Source organism: Pantherophis guttatus, chromosome 1 (genome assembly GCF_059756535.1).
Source record: "Pantherophis guttatus breed Tessera chromosome 1, ASM5975653v1, whole genome shotgun sequence".
In the NCBI taxonomy this organism is placed as follows: Eukaryota; Metazoa; Chordata; class Lepidosauria; order Squamata; family Colubridae; genus Pantherophis; species Pantherophis guttatus.
In genome coordinates, this window is record NC_142063.1 from 146,220,084 (window position 1) to 146,244,432 (window position 24,349).

General features: G+C 38.0%; 2 protein-coding genes across 11 annotated transcripts in view; one reads left to right on the forward strand and one right to left on the reverse strand.

The window, feature by feature from the left end:
• Positions 1-24,349, forward strand: part of TANC1 (tetratricopeptide repeat, ankyrin repeat and coiled-coil containing 1) — a 159,908-nt gene that overhangs the window by 119,077 nt on the left and 16,482 nt on the right. For all 10 annotated transcript variants that reach the window (XM_087881918.1, XM_034425697.3, XM_034425687.3 and 7 more), the window contains 8 exons: positions 1,327-1,558; positions 5,527-5,693; positions 6,735-7,342; positions 10,737-10,845; positions 13,150-13,272; positions 16,082-16,318; positions 18,109-18,294; positions 23,965-24,043. In XM_087881918.1, coding sequence (XP_087738044.1) covers positions 1,327-1,558; positions 5,527-5,693; positions 6,735-7,342; positions 10,737-10,845; positions 13,150-13,272; positions 16,082-16,318; positions 18,109-18,294; positions 23,965-24,043 — 1,741 coding nt within the window. The remainder of the gene's footprint in view (positions 1-1,326; positions 1,559-5,526; positions 5,694-6,734; positions 7,343-10,736; positions 10,846-13,149; positions 13,273-16,081; positions 16,319-18,108; positions 18,295-23,964; positions 24,044-24,349) is intronic.
• WDSUB1 (WD repeat, sterile alpha motif and U-box domain containing 1) overlaps positions 16,346-24,349 on the reverse strand; it is a 48,914-nt gene continuing 40,910 nt past the window's right edge. The window contains exons 12-13 of the transcript XR_015731124.1: positions 20,331-20,401; positions 16,346-16,454 (exon numbers count right to left, since the gene is read on the reverse strand). The gene's annotated coding sequence lies outside the window, so the exon portion shown is untranslated. The remainder of the gene's footprint in view (positions 16,455-20,330; positions 20,402-24,349) is intronic.

The following is a 24,349-nucleotide window of genomic DNA, read 5'->3' on the forward strand; positions in this document are numbered from 1 at the left end:
GGTTTGCACTCAATGTAATTCAGCTGTATTTCTGAATAATGGGGTACAATTGCTGAAATTAAACTCAATGTCCCTACTGTGAGTGCACTAATTGAATGTACCTAAACTATGGAGACTCCAAAAGGAGGTTCATGACAATTATTTAATTCTTTGATTACCACACTATTAAAGGTGGTAATCAAACTATCAAAGGTAGAGTTGATTGACAGCAACCAAATAGCATTTTGCAAAAAAGCAAACAAATGAACAAAAAAACAGACTGTACACACTGGATTAGATTGCCACTCTATTGAATATGTGAACTAAAACTTTCTGGTTTTATTTACTTATTGGCAGGAACCTCTCCCGTGGGGTTAATGAAGTGCCATGTTTATTTCCTATTGCTTTAACTATTTATTCTGGCATTGGGTACAGAGTAAATTCTTTCAGCGCACAGCACAGGATCTCTGATGCTGACCAAGATTATAGGATGGAAAGTAGAAGCTTTTAAATATTTTCTCCTGCTGAAGAATTGATCCTAATTTGTGTGTGTTTGTGTGTGGCTTTTGTTAACAATTTGCATTGCCAAAACTGTTCTTTTGCTTCCTTAAATGAAGTGAAAGGATGAGAAATTAGCTGCTTCTTCCCAGTCCTGTTTAGATGATGTAATGGGGGACAAAATGTGTATGTATTCTTGAATGAGATAATGTAACAGTATCAGAGTTGGAAGGGACCTTGGAGGTCATCTAGTCCAACTCCCTGCTCACGCAGGAGACCTGTATTAGGGATTTGAACCGCTGAACTGCCGACCTTTCTGATCAACAAGCTCAATGTCTTAGCCACTGAGCTACCTAGTCAGGAATGGATGATACTGATAATGTGTTTCTCTAAAACTCTTACATCAATATGTGCTATATTATGTAATACAGAAGATTTTTTTTCGAAAAGAAAAATAATGTTTTATACAGATATTTATAAGTGAATTTATCACAGTTAAGAAAAAAATGCCATACTGTGATTCTGCTGTTGCAAAAAACAAAAATAAATTATTCAGCCGTTACATAGAGAATTATATTAGATGTACAATGCTGGGGGCCAGATATATTTAGCTAATGGATGTAAAAATATACACACGCACGCTGAAGAAAAAAATTTGCTAGTTTTAACGATTGTATGTTAAACTAGAGTAGTGAGATCTGCACATAAGTTTGAATATTCTTTTGAGGTTTATGTCTCAAATGGTTTAAGGAATAATTAGAGTGCATTTCAGCCTGGGATACTCCTTTTTCATTATTTTGTGTAGTTATCAGCCAGAAATTCTAAACAGTGTTTTATTTTTTTTAAAAGGTCGTTGCCTATCACTACTGCCAAGCTGACAACACTTACACATGCCTTGTCCCAGAATTTGTGCATAGTATCGCAGCTCTACTTTGCCGGTCACCTCAGTTAACAGCATACAGAGAACTTTTGATAAAGGAACCACACCTACAAAGTATGCTTAGCCTTAGGTCCTGTGTTCAAGATCCTGTGGCAGCATTCAGAAGAGGCGTATTGGAACCACTGGTGAATCTTAGGAGAGGTAAGCAGGAAAACATACACATGCCAATATGGAAAAGTATGTAGAGTATTTTATAACAGCGGACTGGAGAACAGTGAAGAGGTTTCCTTTCTTTGAAAGAGGACAACAAATACCATACAGAATGAAACGGGATAGAGTTGATGTAAAAAAGGTAAAGGTTTCCTGTCTAGTCGTGTCTGACTCTAGGGCACGATGCTCATCTCTCTTTCTTGGCCAAGTGGTCATGTGACCAGCATGGCTATACACCAAAGGCACACACAACCTTCCCACCAAAGTGGTACCTATTTATCTACTCGCATTTGCATGCTGCTAGGTGGACAGGAACTGGAGCTCACCCCATTGCGCGGCACTCAGGTCTCAAACCTAGGCTGTTGGCTTTCCAACTGACAAACTCAGCACCTTTAACTATTGTTATTATTAATTAAACTTGTATGCTGTTGGATTCTGGGCAGCTCACAACAGTAAAAGAAATTACATTGTTAAAAGATAGCAAGCATGATGAAGTGAGGGATTCCACTCTTCCTTGCTCATTCCTTCCATTTCCAGGGCTTCACTGCTCTTCTAAACAACAGCAGAGTGGGGGGGGGGCATCAGGATCTTAGGAGGAATCCCATTCCAGAAAGCAGATGTTGCTACAGAGAAGGCATACATCCAGGGTTCTAGAGATGGTATTACTATGTATGTGTCATATAGGGCTTTATAAGTAAAAATCGAGGGACGCGGTGGCTCAGTGGCTAAGATGCTGAGCTTGTCAATCGAAAGGTTGGCAGTTCAGCAGTTGAAATCCCTAGTGCCGCGTAACGGGGTGAGCTCCCGTTACTTGTCCCAGTTTCTGCCATCCTAGTAGTTCGAAATCATGTAAAAAAGCCAAGTAGAAAAATAGGGCTCATCTTTGGTGGGAAGGTAACAGTGTTCCGTGCACCTTTGGCATTTAGTCATGCCAGCCACATGACCACAGAGATGTCTTCGGACAGCGCTGGCTCTTCAGCTTTGAAACGGAGATGGGCACCGCCCCCTAGAATCAGGAACAACTCAGCACGTATGTGCTAGGGAAACCTTTACCTTTAAGTAAAAATCAGCATTTTGACTTCTACCCAGAAGCAAATTGGTAACCAATGCAGTTCATGAAGCAGAGGCATTACATGGGCATACCATGGCAAGGTGCTTAATAACTAAGGTGACTAGGGCATGAATGACTATCTGAAGCCATCCCCCGATCTAGGAAAGAGGGCAACTGGCGTTGTCAGATGGTGTTGTGCAAAAGCCATCTTGCCACAGATGACACCTTCTATTTAAGCAGAAACTGTGAATGCATGGAGCTCCCCAGATTATGTATATATTTATTAAATAGAGAGACAGAGAAAGAGAGAGCTGATATATTAGTCTTAAATTAATAATGAATATTAACTTCAAAAGTTTTTTTAGATTATGGTTTTATATATTTATTGATATGCTTCCAAACTGTCTGATCTATACAATAATGGAAAACATGAATTATTCATGAGAGGCGCTGTGCATCCATTTGCAAAATGGAACCTCAGGGTGCCATGCAGATGGTTGTTCCACAATTTAGAAATGCTATGTAATCATTCTACTTTTAGCAATGTTGCCATTCTCTAGATCAGTGACGGTTAACCTTTTCCGGACCTAGTGCCCAAAGTGTGTGAACGTGCGTGCGAATGTGCAAAGCATGTGCGTGCGAATGTGCAAAGCATGTGCCCAAACCCCCAAAATGCAATGCATGTGCACCCTCTACGCATGTGCCTCACACATGCATGCACCCTCCATGTGATTTTTTAAATGTTATCTAATTCTGGGTTTTATTTAATTGACCAAACTAAGTAATAATTTTAATTAGCAATTTTATGATGTTTGTGTGTCTATATTTTTCTTGACTGTACACCGCCTTGAGTCCTACGGGAGAAAGGCAGTATAGAAATATAATAAATAAATAAATAAATAAATGTGCCCTGCCCCTGCACATGGGTGCACATCCCCCTCATGTGCCCCACCCCACGCTCATGTACACGTGGCTCCCCACATGTGCCCCGCCCTCCATGCATGTGTGTGCCCTCCACATGCCCCCCGCCCCTTCGTGCATGCACATGTGCCCCAGGGGTGGGTTCTAAATTTTTTTACTACCGATTCTGTGGGTGTGGCTTATTTTGAGGGTGTGGCTTGGAGGTCATGTGACTAGGTGGGCGTGGCTAGCTGGTCAGTCAATTCTGGAAGATCCTCGTACTTACGACCAGTCCTCGCACTTACGACCCGACTCATTTGTTTGCTTTTAACACTGATCAGCTGTAGGACGGCCCTTTGAAGCCCTGCGGCAAGAGTTTAAACAGTTTTTTTCCCTCTAGTCATCAGCTGGGACTCAGGAGGCAGCAATAGATTGGGGGTGGGACCAAATAAAAGGTAAGAATAACGTGGGGGGGTGGGGGGTGGGAGGGCATGGGGGGAGAACCGGTTCGGTGACGTCATATCGTCACCGCTACCGGCTCGGCTGAACCGGACCGAACCGGGAGGAACCCATCACTGGTGTGCCCCCCGGCATGCACTCTGAACCTTGTGCATGCGCGGCAGAGACCCGAAGACCAGCTGCCCGTGCACGCCTGCGTAACAAAGTTGAACTGGGGCGACAGCTCATGTGCCCACAGAGAGGGCGCTGCGTGCCACCTCTGGCACGCGTGCCATAGGTTCACCATCATGGCTCTAGATAAAATGAAATGCAGTTGCTATCTGTTCATTTAAGTATATCTGTTAAATAGAATTTGAAGCAAATACTAGCCTGGATTGCCTCTTTTTGATGAAATATCCAACTCGATAAAACATTTATCACTTTTTTTCTTTTGGTTGTTAATCATGCTTGATAATTTTCTCTATTCTTAAGGTTCTAAAATGACAACATCATACAGTATTTGTTTTATCTTTTTGGTCTATAATCCATTATGTAAATTTAAAATGGGATGTTTGGATTCCTTCAAGAAGGCGTGAAGCTAATCGTTGCTGTGTTGCTTTTTTATTCTCGTTGACCATTTAAATGAATTTCAGAATTTGTGTCAGTATTGTTAATATTTGTACCTTTTTTAGTTACATCCTTCTATACAAAGAAGTAGTGTAGGATATAATTAGATAGTATATGCTTAAAATATGTATTTAATAATGTTTTCAAATAGAACAATAACAAGAAATCACATCTTAAGAATTTTGGGAATACGTTGATAGATTATATTGCTGCACAAGAAATAGCATAAAATAGATGCACTATAAATATTTAGGCACATAGGAGCTACTTTTTCAGGGGATGAAAGCACATTAAAGCATGTTGTCTTCTTATCAATAAATATCTTGGATCTTTTGTCAGTTTTTAAATTAGTACTATTGCCAAAAATAACATTTTGCTTGAGTTAACTATTTTAGTATTTCTATTAACATACAAAGGATCATTTCTTATAAAAAATATTTTAACTATTTAAAAGTATGAACATGTTTTTGGGAAATTGTCAGAGTGGGACATTTGTTTTTCCTTTTAAAATTAAAATACTTCTTTTTTTAAAAAAAAATATAACTTTTAACTGCCTACCTTATTAAGATAGAATAACATTTGTGGGTACTTCTTTTAACTTCGGAATAGTAGATTCATGGCAAACATTTGAATAGATTGGTCTGATTTACTAGAAAGAAGTCTCTTTTACAGACAGTAAAATAACATTTAGCTATGCCACTTTTTAGTAAAGGAATCTTCACTGTAGGTTTCTTAGAAAATAGGTAAAAAACACTTTTTATATTTAAATTAGTTGGCCAATGTGTGTCAAGAGGAAATAGCCTTTTATTATTTGCTTCATGCTGTGTTCCATATATAAAAATTAAGGGACATTAATACTTTTTTTCTAATCAGGAATCAAATTGCTGCAATATATTAATAAATGTTCTTACCTCTTTTGCTTTTTCACAATCGTGTCCTTCAGAACAGAAAATTTCAGAAGAAGAATGCATCATTTTAATAGATGGCTTAAATGAAGCTGAATTTCATAAACCTGATTATGGGGATACAGTTTCTTCATTCATCACAAATATTGTTTCTAAATTTCCACCATGGCTAAAACTGATCGTGACCATAAGAACAAACTTTCAGGTAATATTTAAGCAAATGGTGGTATAATTTTTGCAAAAGGCCATAATTTATTTGTTGTGTGTCTGCAATATTTGTATTCAAGTGTTTTCATTGTGTATTAAGAACATTGTTCCACACCAATGCCACTGTGAGTCAGTTTGACTCACATTGATGCTTACTAAAAGTAAGTAGGAGTTTGAGCTGTGTAGCATTCTGAAGCAGCTGCAGTGACCTGAGGCAAGTCTTTTGATTATGTACCACACAGGTCCTTTTGCTAGAATTTCTTCTGTTCTTCCCATTTTCTCTTTTGTTATGAAACATCTGTGGTTTCAAAGTTTTATTTTCAAATTCCTTTTCTCCAATACAAACTGATTTCAAGATGTAGACCATAAATCTCTGAATTGAAGAACGCTAGGGATCAGTATAGAGCAGGATTTACTTCCCAATCTTGACCACGGCAGGAGGCTAACCAGGAAGATTATCAGAACAGTATTTCAGAAAGTCATATGATTGTTCCCTATTAAAGCATATGGGGGGAAACTTTTTCATGAGTATAAGATATCTTCTTGTTTTGCATATCCCCTTGTTACTGTAAATTGGGCCTTTAGCTTTTAAAAAACTCTTGCTTGGTCACAAGAACAGGGTCAACCACTGTCAAGTTATTAAACTTGACCTGTTCAAAGATTACCATTTTAGAGTTCAAATAAAATATCTTGAATGCTTTTTTATATAACACCATTCAGGCAGACTAGAATAAATGCCTTGATTTGTTTTGTGTACATAAGGAATCTGGGTTGTTGGTTTTTTTTTGTCCCTGATAATAAGTGTTCAAATATTTAATTGTCTGTATGAATATAGGAAATGAATAAAGGTATTGTTAGACCACAGGGTTACCTGTTAATTCAATAAATACACACTGGTGCTAATATGTCTTTCTGATTCTTACTCAAAAAGCTTTCACCAGCTTTAATGTAGCATGGTTTTAAAATCAGTAGATATAATAATGAAGTTTGACAAATGCTATAAAGTACTTATTTCTTTCTCCTTCCTTCTCTAATGCAGGAAATAACCAGCTCACATCCTTTCTTCACAATCTCCCTGGATGATTTTTCAGACAACAAAGAAATACAGTCTGATTTAAATGCATATATTCAGTACAGGATCAATGCCAGCCAGGATATAGTAAACAATATTTCCCTCAATGGAAAAGTTGATGCCATGACTATTGGGAAAGTGAGCAACCACTTGATCTTGAGGAGCATGGGATCTTATCTCTATTTGAAGTTGACACTAGATCTCTTCCAGAAGGGTCACCTAGTGATTAAAAGTGCAAGTTACAAAGTCGTTCCAGTATCTCTTTCTGAGCTTTATTTGCTTCAGTGTAACATGAAATTCATGACAAATTCAGCCTTTGAAAGAGCCCTCCCAGTGCTGAATGTGGCTCTAGCGTCCCTTCACCCAATGACAGATGACCAGATCTTCCAAGCAATTAATGCTGGCCAGATACATGGCGAACAGGAGTGGGAAGAGTTCTCGCAGAGGATGGAGGCCCTTTCAGGCTTTCTGATAAAAAGACGTGACAAAACACGGATGTTCTGCCATCCTTCCTTCAGGGAGTGGCTTGTTTGGAGAGCAGATGGGGAAAGCACTGACTTTTTGTGTGAGCCAAGGTAAAATATAGGAGATACTAAAGAGAAAAGCTTTAAGAACCATTGTAATGTACACTTAAGTTGGTTGAAGGATACATGGAGTTGAAAAATAAAAAGATGTGTGCATATCCAAAAGTAGAGGTCCTACAATTGTTAAGGAATGAATTATTAATTATTAGAATCTGCATTTTAAAATTTAGTAACAGGAAGGATGGTGCTCTTATCTGCATTATTGCTAGTTAGTCTGACTGTCCAGCATTGAAAATCCTTTACCAAATTATTCTTGTACACTTTCAGACAATGCTTTCTCAGATTTGCAGAGATTATAGACACTTCGACAGACGGAATATTTATTTTATTTATTTCAAACATTTACCGTATATAGCTGCCCATCATATAGAATAATATGGTAGGAGGGAACCCACTGGAGGAATCTATTAAGTTTTTGAATTTGGGGCACTGATAAGTATTTTTCCGCCCCAGTTGTCATTTGCAAATCCTATCAATAAATTTGGGTACGGTCTGTAATGAAATTATTGATGTCTACAGTGACATTCATATTATTTGGAAGAAAAAAAAAGTTCAGCTATCTAAGATTTATGGGTCCCTGCTGCTTGGTGCTCTAAATTTAGAAGCAGTTCAAAAATTAATGAAGGAGAATGAATGAGCATGTTGGCTCCTGGAGAAATGTACTTCATCAGGTCTATTTTGCTAAGCAGATGTATCATTTGCATGCTAGTCCCGGCGCTGCAGCAGCTCTAACAATTCTCTTTCCTAGCTCCGAGCATTTCAGTATGCAAAATTGGGGATTTAGTGCTGAGCATGGCTGTCCTTTGAGGCTTTCTTAACGACACAAATGTAACACTGACTGAGGCTCTAACAGGTCTTTAGATGAGTTTTTCATGCCACAAAAATTACAGTAAGGTGCACCTGAAACCCAGGCGTACTTTGAAAACACTGTGATGTGACTTTGAGGGAGAGTATTGTTCAAAATAAAAAAGTGAAAGTTCAGTTACATATGTGAAACCCATTAAATACCACTAAAATAATTTTCTCCAAGGTATCTTTCAGTTCAGAACAAAGAGGCATTTATCACAATCACCTTGTGATAGACAGGTTGTGCTAGTCAAGGGTGGGCAACTTGCAGCCCCAAGTCTGCAGTAAACCCAGAGTTATCTTCTTGTGGCCCAGGAGGCCTGTCTGATGATTCCCCAAACCTGGAGACATGTTTTCCTCCTATTTTGAAGGACAAAGGAAAATATGTAACCACACACATATAAAAATATCCTAGATAGACACAGTTGACTCAGGAAGATTTCTAAAATCACTTCCCCTGCCCCTCCCCCAGTTGTGCTGTTCAGGTAATCCTCAATTTATGACCACAATTGAGCCCAAAATTATGTTGCTAAGTGAAACATTTGTTAAGTGAGTTTCGCCCCATTTTTTGACTTTTCTTGCCACAATTGTTAAGCGAATTATTGGAAGTTGTTAAGTTAGTAACATGGTTGTTAAGTGAACCTGGCTTCCCCATTGAATTTGCTTGTCAGAAGGTTGCAAAAGCTATTCATATGACCTCGGGACATTGCAACCATCATACATAGGAACCAGTTACTAAGCATCTGAAATTTTGTCACGTGACCATGGGGATGCTGCAGTGGTCGTAAGTGTGAAAAATGGTCATAAGTCACTTCTTGCACTGCTTGTTGTAACTTTGAATGGTCAGTAATTGAAACTTACAGTAAATTTATTTATTTATTTATTTATTTATTTATTTATTTATTTATTTATTTATTTATTTATTTATTTATTATATTTCTATACCGCCTTTCTCCCGTAGGACTCAAGGCGGTGTACAGTCAAGAAAAATATAGATACACAAACATCATAAAATTGCTAATTAAAATTATTACTTAGTTTGTTCAATTAAATAAAACCCAGAATTAGATCACATTTAAAAAATCATTCACATGTTCATATGTTTAGCCCCGCCTGTTCGAACATCAGGGTCTTGAGGGCACGGCGGAAAGCACGGAGATCAGGGATATTCCGTATCTCCGGGGGCAGTTCATTCCAAAGGGTTGGAAATGTTGTAAGTCGAGGACTACCTGTATATATGATGTGGCCTCATCCATTTTGCGGCCCTCACCCATCTCATAAAATGCTAAGAGTGTCCATTGAAGCCTTGCTTTCTCTTATCATTGTAACGAGTATAATTACTCAGAGTTGCCCCAAACTGCAAGATGGGCGGCATATAAATTTAATAAATTAAATTAAATTATACTGCATTATTTGATAATTCTTATTTATTATTATTTTTATGTAGGCGGTATATATTTTGATTGATCTTGAAAACTAATCCTTAGTCCTTCATTGGGAGGAAATTCTGAGGCTAGACTGAGAAGTTAGCAAAAAAAAAAAAGCTTTCTGTATTATTTGAAGAATATAATATGGATAAGCACATGAGGTCACTAAGAGTTGAGCTCAAATAAGTGATTACCTTTTTGTTTCTTTTAATCTCTTAACATGCATAAAATATTAATCCATTGAAATACTTTGGAAGTCATTTTTTTTGAAGATTTAATGTTGACTTACATTGTCATAGTTTTATTATGATCAGGAAAAAACCCAAAATATTTGTATATCTGCTTACTGTTTGAATATTGCACAGGGAATTGACAGTGGAGTTTGCACAACTTTGCAATCATGCATATTTATACTTAATTTGTACAGGTATTATAAATACAATATGTTTTCTTCCTAAAAAGAACTAGTTTAGTTTCAGAATGATGTACAAATAACCGAATAACAGAGTTGGAAGGGACCTTGGAGGTCTTCTAGTCCAATCCCCTGCCCAGGCAGGAAACCCTACACCATTTCAGACAAATGATTGCCCAATCTCTTCTTAAAAACTTCCAGTGTTGGAGCATTCACAACTTCTGCAGGCAAGTTGTTCCACTGATTAATTGTTCTGTCAGGAAATTTCTCCTTGGCTTTAGATTGCTTCTCTTCTTGATTAGTTTCCTTCTATTGTTTCTTGTCCTGCCTTCAGGTGCAGGCAAAAAAAAGTCCATTGGATAAGCTGAATGAGGACTTACAACCATGTGATTTACTTACTAATGGCTGTATCTCACTTAATGACTTTCATAAAATGGTCATAAAATCGAATCTGGTCATGTGGTGACTCGATTTACAGGTGCAACAACTTACAACCAAAATTCTAGGTTCAATTGTGCTTATAAGTCAAGGACTAGCTGTAGTACTAATAGCTTTTTTACTTCCTAAGTTTAATATATTTTGAAATTTAAACTGTAGGCAGAGAAAAGCGAGAATGAAAATTTGTCACTTGAGATATTCCGAGGGGATTTATTAGGAACTATTTTAAATTTGTCTCCATTCTTTTTATTGTTGCATTTAGGAATGGACATGCTCTTCTTGCATTCCTCTTTTCACGTCAGGAAGGCAAACTTAACCGTCAGCAAACAATGGAACTCGGGCATCACATTCTTAAAGCGCACATTTTTAAGGTAAGAGATATATTTTATTCTGCCATTTAATCTGCCTTTTTGGTTTATTCTTTGTTAGGAATTTCTGTCACAATGCCTTACATTACAACATTCTTGGTGCTTAGAACTGGAGGCCAACATCACTAAAGAACTGGCAGCTGTGATTTCACATTGTTGTACATAATAATCGTTGTTCTTTATTATTGTTACTTGCTTCATATACAAAACTATTCCAAAACAATTTATGAAATACAAAACACCCAATTTTTTAAAAAAAACAGAGAAAGGGAAACAAATACAGAAACAAAAGTCATTACTTGAACAGTCAAATAGAGATGGCTTAGTTCAAGATACCGATTTTCAAGTGCAACATTAAGATATAATATTAGGTGCTTTGTAATTTCAGTGATTTGAGCATTCCAGAACAGAGGCAAAAGAGAGAAAACCTTTAAATATCACTAAACAGAAGACTATTAACAGAAGGCCACTGAACAATTCCTAGTTTTTCTGGGTACATGCATTAAGTCCTCCTCTAATGATCTCAGAAATAGGATCAGCTTATAACAATGAAGATGATCCCTTGGCTACCCTGATCTTAGGTTGTTTAGAGCTTTGAACCTACCTCAGCATATAATTGGCAGCCGGAGCAGTTTCTTCGCACCAAGACAGACACCCCTGAGCAACCTACATCCTAACCAAGCTCCCCTTTTGAAAATAACTTGGAGTAGTCCTATCAAAAATGCATTAAAGTAATCTAATAAATCTGAATTTATCAGTGTCTGAATATTAATAGTTAGACTGCTTCTGTCTAGGAAAAGGATAATTGGAATATCCGCTGAAGTTTACAGTAGGGTCTTCTACCGCTCAAAAGCCCGATTGGATTTATTATCAGGGGATGTCTTATTTTGGGGAAAACAGGGTAGTTATTCATAGACCTCCCATATTCTTGATCGCTCTAGGAATGTTTCCAAATCATCCGTCTGTTCTTCTGGAAGAATCTAAATACATCAAATGTGGCAGCATCCCAATTCCAATACTTAGAAACTATCCATCCACAAAGTGCCTGTCTGTCTTGTTTCAGTTTATTGACCTTCATCCACCTCATCCAGTAGATGTTGGTTGCAGATCCCGTAACATCTCTAGCCTTTGCTAACTCCTATTGATGACAGTCAGCTGTAGGGCTTTATCTTGATGCTAAACGCCGGTAGGATCAAAATCATGCCAGTAACTATCCATGGCCAGAGGTGTACTCCTCAGATACTACTTTCTGAATCCATCTCTCCAAACCAGGATCAGAAAACCTCACCCCCATCACGTAACTATATAATTCATAGCTGTAAATTTCTCAAGACAATATAGGAGGATATCATAATTGACAGCATCAAAATGTCCTGAAATTGCACTTCCTCTGTCTCCTGTATGGTTTTCTGACAGGATGACCTGTAGTTATACCGTATGGGTTTTGTAATTGTTTTTATTGTTTTTAATGCTTGTTTGTATGGTTGCTTTATTTTTTAGATTTTTGTTTTTGTTAATATTGTAATTCTAAGCTGACCAGAATCATAAAATACGAGAAAGATGTCTATATAAATTGATTAGATAGTAAGATAACTAGAAAGACAGATATTTCCCCCCCCCCAAAGCCAGACTGGAACTGAAATTGAAAAAGTTTAAGATACTTGGGGGAAAAGACTAGAGTTACACCTATAGCATTCTCTCAACCATTTGTCCCAGAAAGGGATATTGGTACTAGGGCAACGGTTGGCAAATTTCTGGATGCAGGGCAAGCTTCAGGAGTGGACAGACCATTTTGATACCATTCAGGGACTTTTAAATTGGATGGGCAATCCTTTTTGTTCCAAGAGCTGCATCTGTATCTATGCAAACACACATAGTTACATGTCTGTCTCCCTTCTGGGCACTCCATCACATTCTAGTTTTCTTTATGTTACAGCTCAGAAAAAAAGAGAAGGTAAAAAAAAAAAAAATTCCCCTTCAGGCAGGGAGAAAGCACTGCTGCCTGTTGCTATATCCATGCAGTGGCACAAGGAACCCTCATCAGGCAGCAGGGACAGATCCTAAGGCATTTAGGATGCAGAGTGGCTATATGTGCTTTAAAAGATTATGCACCTTAAGTATATTTTTATACCTGACAAGTTACTATGATAACCACCTTGAACTGTGAGAATTTAGTCCATGAGGGCTTTTTTTATTATTCTTATTATAATGTCAAGGAACATTCAAGGCTTCTTTCTGTAGTTTCCCCTCCCTGCAATTCTGTTGTTTCCGTTTTTGTTATCATCAGCGTTCATTGTGTCTTGCCAGGGACTGAGTAGAAAAATGGGCATTTCTTCCAGTCACCTTCAGGCCCTGTGGATTGGCTACAGCACTGATAGTTTGTCAGCAGCACTTGCATCTTTGAGAAATCTCTACACACCAAATGTAAAGGTAAGAAAATAAATTATTGGTTATATTTCCAATTTGTGTTCTGATTTTAAAAATAATAACAATAAAGATTTGGTAGTTGGTATGGGGGGTGGAGACATCTTTCTTTTTAAAAAAAATAGAATTTGGAAATAATAGTAGGTTTTAAATGTGTTGAGAATTTGTTCCAGTATGAAGAGAAATACAGGAATATTCCATCAGTCTTCAAATCATAAAGTTGAAAGGTGCCCTTTCAGCCATTGCATCCAACCTCTAGCTCAATTGAGGTTGTTTTTGAAAAGTTACTAGTTAGGATGGCAAACTGAACCAATGAGAGTAAGGGCAGAAAAAGCAACCAATTTTATGAAAGAAGGCATGTGCTATTACAAAAATATGCCCAGGTTCTGAGGTGATATTTGGCTATCTGCTTTTGCAGAATTAATTGGAAAAGAATCCCCGTATCAGGAGAAAAACCACAGTGGAAGAAAGCTAGATGAAGTAATTGCTTCTACAAATGTTAAGGCTAGACAAGTTAAGGTAGCCAAATTCTCTAGCATGTATATAGGGTTCTATCTTCTACATTATGAATGCACATTACTTGAATAAACTGATTCTTGATTTATATCAAAGTCATCCACACTGGACTAGCTGAATTTAGCCCCAACTAATTTGGATTCTACTGAATGTAATCATACTTCAGATTAATCAAATCAAATGTCCTCATTAGTATCATTTGGCCTGATACACTACCATTAGAGGACTAGAAGTGTCTGTGTGTGGTATTTATAATTTTAAGAATTATAACATTGTAATTGTTTAATAGTGAGACATAGAATTCAGTGCAACTCAGCTTGCAATTGTACTAAGGAACCGTAACCTGTAGGAATCTAAATTTATGGCAATAATGGCAGCAGTTATACTGAGTAAATTGCCAGTGAATTGCCATAATAATGTTTATTAGCTTACTCCAGAGCAATGTTTAAGTGGGAAATCATACTGAGTCAATTAAAGTCTGTGACTGCAGCAGTCCCAGATAAATATTACATTAAGATATTACTAAAACATGTTGGGAGACCATTGGTCTCTCTGGTTCTGTTGTACAGAAAATGCTCTAATATGCTCCTTTTTCTTCCGTTCAATCATGTCTGATTCTTGGAGACTGCATGGACAGGTCTCTGCAGTTTTCTTGGCAAGGTTTTTCAGAAGTGGTTTGCCATTGTCTCCTTCCTAGGGCTCAGGCAAAGTGACTAGCCCAAGGTCACTCAGCTGGCTTTGTGCCCAAGTCAGGACTAGAACTCCCATTCTCCTGGTTTCTAACCTGATGCCTTGATCACTGCACAAAATTGGCTCTGTTTAATATGTGCAGGTAGTTCTCCACTTACCATTGTTTATTTAGTGACTGTTCAAAGTTACATCACTGAAAAAAGAGACTTATGACCATTTTTCACACTTACAACCGTTGCAGCATTCTATGGTCACGTGATCAGAATTTGAATACTTGGCAACTGGTTCATATTTATGACGGGTGCAGTGTCCTGGGATGGTGTGATTACCTTTTGCGACCTTCTGACGAGCAAAGTCAATGGGCAAGCGAGTTTCATTTAACATCTGTGTTACTAACTTAACAACTCCAGTGATTCACTTAACAACTGTGGCAAGAAAGGTCGTAAAATGGAGCAAGATTAACTTAACAACTATCTCACTTAGCAACATAAATTTTGGGCTCAGTTGTGGTCATAGATTGAGGACTACGTGTATATATTGTATTAAACTTTATGCTGACTAGGCACAAAGAAACATCAGTTAGTTGCTGTAGATTATAAAAGTGCCATCTAGACAGGAGATACTGCACTTGTGAATTGAATAATTTAAGGCACAGTAGCCTATAAATATGACCCATAATAATAATGCAAACAAAGATGACTGTGTGTCTTTGTATAAACAGCTTACTCAATCATTCTTATTCCTTTTGCACATGAAACTTCCTGCCACCTGGGTTTACATAATTCTTCTTTGTCCCAATTAGAAGGTTTTTTGGGAAAAGCATAGGAAGAGAAAAGCAGGCTGTGCAGAATATCTTCATCTTAAAAAAACAGACGGAGCAACTAATAATTTTTATTCCTCACAACAATGATACCCTTGCTTTCCTTTTAAGGTTGATTTTTATAAAGTATAAAGGATGATAATGAAATTTCAATCTGTAGCTTTTAAGTTATTGAAATTGATTGGCACCTTCCTTATAGTTTTGATTGGTTTGGACTGTCATTTTTTCTGTATACATTTTAATTGTTGTATATGTCTCAGTGTTTATTTAAATTATACCGGTAGTCCTCGACTTATAACATTTAGTGACTGTTCAAAGTTACAATGTCACCGAAAAAAGTGACTTATGACTGTTTTCCACATGTGTGACTCTTGAAGCATACTTATGATAGGGTGATCAAAATTCAGGCACTTATGACGGTTGCAGTGTCCCAGGATCATATGATCACCTTTTGCGACCTTCTGACAAACAAAAGTCAATGGGGAAGCCATATTCATTTAATAGCTGTGTTAATAATTCACTTAACAACAGTGGCAAGAAAGGATGTTAAATGGGGCAAAATTCACAACAACTGTCTCATTTAGCAACAGAAATGTTGGGCTCAATTGTGGTCATAATTTGAGGAATACCTCTACAGTAATAAAGGATAAATATATGTTTTATTAACAGAATAAAGGAATGACCTCCAGGTGACCTGAATCAATTTTCTGCTTTAACACTCAGAATCAAATGAATTTCAAAAATGATATTATCAAAATGAGATGGTGATTTATTTTTTTTAAAACCTAGGTGAGTCGTCTGCTGATTCTGGGTGGTGCAAATGTAAATTACAGGACAGAAGTCCTCAACAATGCCCCAATATTGTGCGTGCAATCTCACCTTGGGCATGAAGAAATGGTCCTCCTCCTCCTAGAATTTGGGGCTTTGATTGATGGAGCATCTGAAAATGGGATGACTTCACTTTGCTGTGCAGCAGCTGCAGGCCATATGCACATAGTTTCACTTCTTAGCAAAAGAGGAGCAAAGGTAAGTTTCATAAGAGACTTTGCATGTTTGGAATTGAAGCAATAACAATGGCAATTAGACTTATCTTCCACTCCATGGTGCTTTAGTTGTAGTGATGTTGTTGATAAGCAGAGCGTGCTCCATCAGGATATGCTTTCTGTCAATTAAACGTGGAAAAATTATGTATAAAACTGTTAACTGATGTCCTGCTCAAGTTTGCACAAAATTGCTTGGAGAAAATTTAAGTTAAAAGCCACATGATGCAATTACATATGGCCTTACTTTTCTAACATTTAGTGTATCTTAAGAATTGGTGATACGTATTTGTATTATTTCAGAATTATGTACCAAGGAATGGTTAAAATGATAATATAAGTAATTAAATAATTAAATGGAAGCATTAGCAGAATCCTTGAGGAAGAGTAGATGCTTTGCAAGAAGAAGAAAAATAAATGAACGGGGGAAAAAGCTCCAATTGAGACGTGTGCTGTCAGATTATTAGAAGAAGCTTGTGCCTTCCAGAAATTTGAGAGGTAGAATATTGACGTGTACTTATGCATGCTACAAAATCAGCCTGACCCAGTGGCTCTATGGAGAGCAAGAAGGGTCATGCTTACAAGAACAGCATCGCTACTGTCAACCCTGAAGTTGGCTGAACTGAGGCCATGTTCATTTTTCCGCTTCATTGCTGACACATACTGGAGCTGAGGAATTGGGAGGGGGAAATAGAGATAGCTGAGGTGCTGTAGCCAAAACAAAATGCTTCCCTATGGGAACCAAGGACAGTCCCGCAGGTGTTCAGAAGGAGGAGACTGAGGTCATTTAGCAACTGGACTGTATGTTGATTGGACCATGTGACTGAGGGTTTGGGGAAAGTGACAAATGTTCACTTTTAATTAGGTGAAAACTACGGGAACTTTTAGAATCGGTTTTCACCAGATCTGTGCCAATATGATATTTCCAATAAAGCTGTTCTTTGAGGTCTTTACCTGCCTTGGAGTTTTGCTTGATATGGGATTATTACTTGGACCCCTGACAGCTACATAAACCCCATCCTTTTTCTATGTGTTTTGACATTGCAAACATGCCCCAAAGTTTATAGCATGACACTCCAGTGCTATTTTTGTGGGATCTTGAGCTTGCCATAGCTTTGATCTCATCTCTCCCTTTCTGCAAGGTTCTTTTGAGTCAGGAGAAATAATTACTAATTAACAGGTTGCCTCCTCCCTCCAACCAAGTGTCATTTTATAGTGCTGTTACCATTGCCCTTTCTTTTTTCCTCTAAGCTTCCTAAAGCATCAGCGTATAGTCAAGAAATTAGATCACCTCTTTATTATTATTGCTTTGATCTACCACACACTGTTTCATGTTGTTGATACTATGAAAGAAACATTGGCTAGTAAATAATTCTTGGCACGCTGTAATGTTTGGTGACTGATAGGTTGCCAAGAAATCCTGTGATAGGATGTTTGTCTTTTGCACGTACCTTGGCTGATCTTTTGTGGCTGAAAAGCAACTACTAGTTTATAATTAACCTAGTTACTATATTGAAATCATTTGGGAAAGGGAAAAATCATTTTGTTTGAAACATATTATCAGGCCTTCTAATAACTCTTTTTAAAAATTGGCCTTATAATAAAATTGTGAGAGTGAGAAGAGACTATGTTTGTTTTGTAATATGTGGGATGCCAAAACCACAGCCCTAAAGGTCTCGGGGGTCCTTCTCCTGATCCAGTACTCTTACTTGGATTATTATCTTGTTATTTTGATTATTTTTTTGCTTGATGCATCTTCTCCTCCCTTTAAAATAGATTGATCACTTGGACAAAAAGGGACAATGCGCTTTGGTTCATAGTGCTCTAAGAGGTCACTCTGATATTCTCGAATACATGCTCAGCATAGATTGGCAAACTTCGTCTCACCAGCAAAGCTCCCTGTCAAAGAAGCAGGCTCTTCAGCAGGCCCTGACTGCCTCTTCAAGCATGGGACATGGCCAGGTAACTTGTCTCCTCTCGTTTTTCCACAGCCTGTTATCACTCCTTCAGGGAAGACCAGATTAGGAAAGTCATGGAGGCCACTTTTATTATAGAGCTATTGTAACAAAATCTTGCCAGTCTGAATACACCTCCCTCCCCTTCCTCCCTTTATCTTCATGGGAACTGGGGAGTTTCTTGTCTGCAGTGCCTTCTCAAGCTACAGTTCTGGCCTGGACTCAGATTTCTTTTATCTATTATTTTGGTTCCAGTTCTTCCTGTTCCTCAAGGTTGTTCCAAATGCTCATTACATCTGTTCATAGGTTTAAAAAAGAGACGCCTTTTCCCCATATAAAGAACCATACTTATTGCATCTTTGTGTAAAATGGAAACCAAAAAAGGTTAGTATATACAATACGCCGGATTGACACTGAACCCAGCCTGCCCCACTGCCAAACTTGGATGCTCACAATTTTAGCATGTACAGCAAACAGAGTCTTGACTGGTTTTCCTTTTTTAAGTGCCTTTGATTTGGGGCTTGGTTTCAGCTAGCTAGACAACATACTTCAGTTTGTAACTAAAGCTGCTGGATTGGCGATATTGGGCTCAAAGGCTCACCTGATGCATTTATAATTTTATCAAATTAATATTTGCTTGCACACTTTAACATCTGTAATATTTTTATTGCAACTTTTAAAAACATGTTGAACTCTGCTGTGCATGGAGTAAAGCAGGATTAGGTCTTCCTGTGTAAATAGAAGATTCTTTTTGGTTTTAAAATAAAATCCAAACAAAGTGAACAACTTCTATTTAATTGGAACAGAATATCCAGATAGCTATTAGCAATAATCATTTCTTATTCAATTCATATTGAAATAGTTTGCTTTTTTACGTGTCCCTTCATTATTATATGGTTAGCAGTAGAGCAGGAGTGTCAAACTCGCATTGTCACAGTATCGTCATGTGATGTATCATGACTTTTTAACCTTTTGCTAAACTGGCTGTGGGCGTGGCCCAGGTGTGATGCATCCGGCCTGTGGGCCATGAGTTTGACATCCCTGCTGTAGAGGCTTCTTAAAGAAATTATCTGTAAAGAACCAGTAAAAACAAAGAATTGCTTCTTTAATTTTTTTGTGTTAAGTAAGACAGAATATGTATCTAAAATAGTGTGTTAATATTATAGACTAATATGAATGTTTGTATGTATACACTTCAGGATATCTCTTTGATTCACACAGATAAGTGTGAATCCCCAAAGTGAGGCCCATTTAGAACTTTATGGAAAGAGCTTACAAAATGCTCAGGGGAAGGCTCACATACACATCCTCCCATGTCTCAGTCCTGCCAACCCTTCCTTCTGTTTGTTTTTGATCTTCACAGCTTTTTTTCTTTAAAGATTATTCTTTACTGATGTTTTAGTTTTTTTCTGCTTCTTAATTGTTAACTTGTATTTAACCCTCCTATCAGAGGCACCTAAGATTCAAACTTCAGGCTCCAAAAATTCCATTTAAAAAAAGACAACATTGTGGGAACAAATTTTCACCCTCTAATGGGCATAAATGGCTTTTTTTTTGTTTTGTGAAAGGTCACAAAGCATAGGCAGGCATTTATTAAACTGGTTTGTTGCAATCAGTCCTCTCATTCATGAGCCAAGAGACTTCGCAACAAGAAATTCCTTTGAGGTTCACATCACACCCAGACCTTAGCATAGAAGTGGCCTCTTACCCAAATATCACAGGTTTTCCCTTCAGTCAGACTTGGGAATTTATAACAGAGCGTACGGGCAAGCAGGCCATATGGATGAGGCTTTTCTGTGTCAGAGAACAGGGAATTTGAATTGACTTCTGCTGGGAATATAACTGCTGAGACTTAGAAGTAACAACAAATCCTGTTTGTTATTGTTCATTACTTGGTCAAAAAGCACAAAACATTTGCTATCCTGAACCTAACCCTCACCAAGGAGGAGGAATTGGTTGAAGAATGGTGATGAACACTTGGTGAGAAAATGATCATGTTATCTTTGAATTTATAATATCCAAAAGAAAAAAGTACCGTCATACCTGCATAGTAATGAATAGCAGACTTTGATGAGCTGTGAGGGAGGAGAGATTAATTTCATTGGCTTGAAATCCTGAAAGAAAAAAGGATCCAGGAAGGATGAAAAATCCCATGAAACAAGATATGAAGAAACAGTTGTAAATAACTTCTGTAAAATTAGAAGATCTCTAAAGAGGCGAGCATGGATATAGGCAGAACTCTCTAAAATGTTGAAGAGGAAAAGGGACATATACAAGAAAGGATTAGAGAAGGGAAGGACACATAATCAAAGAAGAATACCAAGTGGTTCCAGAAACTTCCGGAACTATGGATTGCAGAAACTGTATGTCCTCTCTTAGAAAGGGAGTGGAACTTAACATGGTCCTTGTTATGCCACTGAGAGGAGGACGGATCCGCAGTTTACGATAGACAAGGCCAGATGGATTACATCCTACAGTCCTAAGGGAACTAGTGGAAATGATTGGAGAACCACTCTTGATTGTGTATGAGAACTCCTGGAGGATTGGCAAAATCCTAGAACATCGAAAAACAGCAAATACAATATCCATCTTTAAAAAGAAGAGAAATCAAGAAACTGTAGATTTGCCAACTGAATGTCTGTCCCAAGGCAGCATAGACACTACCATATGTTTGTTGCAAATACACTCTGCAGGTGACGAGAACTACCTTTAAGTTTCCTCCTCTTCTCAGTAGCTAATGCTTTAGAAAAAATTTACTCAGGTTTTAACGGTAGGTTGAAATTAAAAAAGATGGAATTTAGCAGGGAGAAATGTATAGTTCTGCCTCTGGATAAGAAAAATGAAATGCATAAGTATGGGAGGAGGGGAGATCTAGTTTGGTGGCAGTACGTGTATAAAGGATCTGGATGTCCTCAATGAGTAGGCATTAAACATAGCAGTGCAATGCATCTGCTAAAAAGGCAAATGCTACCTTGAGATGCATTAACACACCGTAGAGTCCAGATTACATGAAGTAATTGTTATATTCTATCCTGCCCCAATCTGACCTCATTTGAACTACAGGTAGTCCTCAATTTACAACAGTTCGTTTAGTGACAGTTTAAAGTTACAACAGGTAACTTTGAAAAAAAGTGATTTATGACCATTTTCCACACTTGTGACCATTGTAGCATCCACGTGATCAAAATTTGGATGTTTGGCAACTGGTTCATATTTATGACGGTTGCAGTGTCTTGGAGTCATGTGATCACTTTTTGTGATCTTCTGACAAGCAAAGTCAATGGGAAAGCCAGATTCACTGAACCAACATGCTACTAACTTAATAACTGCACTGATTCATTTAACAACCATGGTAAAAAAGGTCATAAAATGGGGCAAACCGTATTGCCATCTAAAAGAGAATGAATGTGCCTAATTGTATGATATGCATGGAAGTTAATAATTCTGTAAGATTTCAGAAGTTGGAACATGGGTCTGCATAGGCCAGTGATGGCGAACCTTTTCGGCACTGAGTCCCCAAACCAGAGAACATGCCATAGCCCAGAAACTTGAAGACCAGATGTCGAACCTATGGCACGTGTGCCAGAGGTGGCACACAGAGCCCTTTCTGTGGGCATGCGCACCATCGTCAGCTGCTTTTCGGATTTCCAGCACGGCACATGCGTGCTAGTCAGCTGATCTTCGCGTATGCGAGAGCCCCGGAAACCCGAAGACCAGCTGGCCGGCACGCATGCGTATGCTGGAAACCAGAAGAGCAGCTGGCAATGGCACGCATGCCAAAAGAGAGGGCTCTGCATGCCACTTCTGCCATGCCTGCCATAGGTTTGCCATCACGAGCATAGGCTATAACCGATTGGTGTGAATTCATGGAAGACCACTGAAGGCCTACAATTTTGTGCTCTTTGTGTTTCCTCCCAGAGGCCAAGGCAATACACTAATACTTCTCCTCTAGTTGGTATGATAAAGAGGCTAGTAATTGTGTTACAGTATCCAGATGTAGACCAGCCTGTCCTTTCATAGGTATTCTCCTCTTTTTAGTCCAGACGTACGGGGGGGTGGCGGGGGGGGAGGAGGGAGGAAAACAGGATACTAATTTGTGTTAATGAATGTATTTGGCTGCTTGCAGGGCTAATGGTATAGACCATTCCATTCAGTTGATTCCGAGTAGGATTCAAGTTCACAAATTTTGTTTAAAATAATTATGATCAAATATTAAAACCAAGATCATACATTATAAAACAGCTGTATATACATACACAAGAATTCAAACATTTTAAAAAGAGGCATTACTCATCTAGAAAGATACTAATAGTATCCCTGCCTGTTTGGCTTGATGAAGTAGCTAAGTCTTCACAAATCATTGATCATCAGGGCTATTCAAATGTCTGGAGAGATGCCACTCGACAGCAGGGGGTAATGAGAAGCCATGTTTCTTTGGCCCTTCTAAGTGGCAACCTCTGATCCAGGGGATGGAGGAAGTTACCTGCCTTATTAAACCTTCACTATTGTCTATATATGGGATTCACCTTTGAAAGTGGAAATACTTAACAGAATTCTTTGTTTATACCTTTGCTTTTTTTTCTCTAATAAGTCTTACTCATTCACTCAAATCACCCACTTATTTTCCAGATTTTGAATCTCTTAATTCCCCAGCTACAGTTCTCTAACATATATACCACACTTGTGGTTTGTATTGTGTACATTTAACTTTAGTCAAATTTCTTTTCCATAAAGTTCCATAAAACCATCCAAACCCAATTCAATTGTCGTCAATATGAAATTCAACCTTAATTATATTGAATATTGATTAATAGCACAAGTCAAACAACTTTGAATACAGCTGTTATGTTTTCAAGGTTGTATTTATATGTTAACAATGGTTTCAGACTTCAAGAGCATCATACTCAGAATAATCTAAACATTTCCCATGGAACTGTTTGATTTTTACCTTTTTATGCAAAAGTCTGTTGGGACCTATTGCCACTTTAATGAAAAATAAGTGTACTCCTATAGCTGCACATTGCAGGGAATAAGATACCAATAATAGGCACATTGTCTTCTGAGACAATCTATTGGCCACTCCTGATGATAATCTGGTTCACTAGTTCTCAGTCTGTGGTCTGAGGACTCCTGGGGAACCCCAATGTCATCACAGGGGATCCACGAAGACTTGAAGAAATGTTACAATTTAAATCTTGAGTTAAGTCTTGGGGATCCGAGGTCATGGTTCGTGGCCAGAAAAGGTATTTAAAGGCGGTCCATGGTGAAGGTTGAGAACCGCTGACCTAGTTGATGAATATTGGGGAGTTTTAATTTCGAACTTTTCAAAGCTAAAAGGCAAAAAGACCTGCTTTATTCACAAGCTACATCTGTGTCAGCTTTGCTGTTAAGTTAATTCAGTGTTGTTGTTGTTAGTTGCGAAGTCGTGTCCGACTCATCGTGACCCCATGGACAATGTTTCTCCAGGTCTTCCTGTCCTCTACCATCCTCTGGAGTCCGTTTAAGCTAAAAGTTAATTCAGTACAATCAATGTATAATGTGTCCTTTAATTGAAACTCAGTGTTTACACAAGCATCATTCATAGTAATGAAGTGCAGCAGTTGAGCAAACTCTTGATTTGTCGGACTTCATCAACTGTTTCTCTTCCCTTCCTCTCTTTTCATTTTTCTTCTCTTAGGTCATTCGTTTTTTGATAAGAATTGACAAGGAGCCTAAAATTGACATCAATGAAACAGATACTTTATGGGGAGAAACAGGTATATGTGCTGAAAGTTTTTTTAAAAACCTTTCCAAACAATGGTATATTGTAAAAGCTGAGTGAAATGTGTAGATTTAGAGCAATGCTTACCAATTTGGGGTGGGGGGGGAGACACAATTACCAAGCTTAATTCACTGGTTGAAAATCTGGTGATTGTTTGTGGTGTTTACCCAGAGATAGCAATGATAGTGTCAGGGTGACTATGTCATGGTATTAATACTCATGATAAGCATGAATAGGGAACTGAACTTTTTAAGGCTGTTACCTTTTGTGAAGCAATGTTAGACTTAAAAATTCACATTTT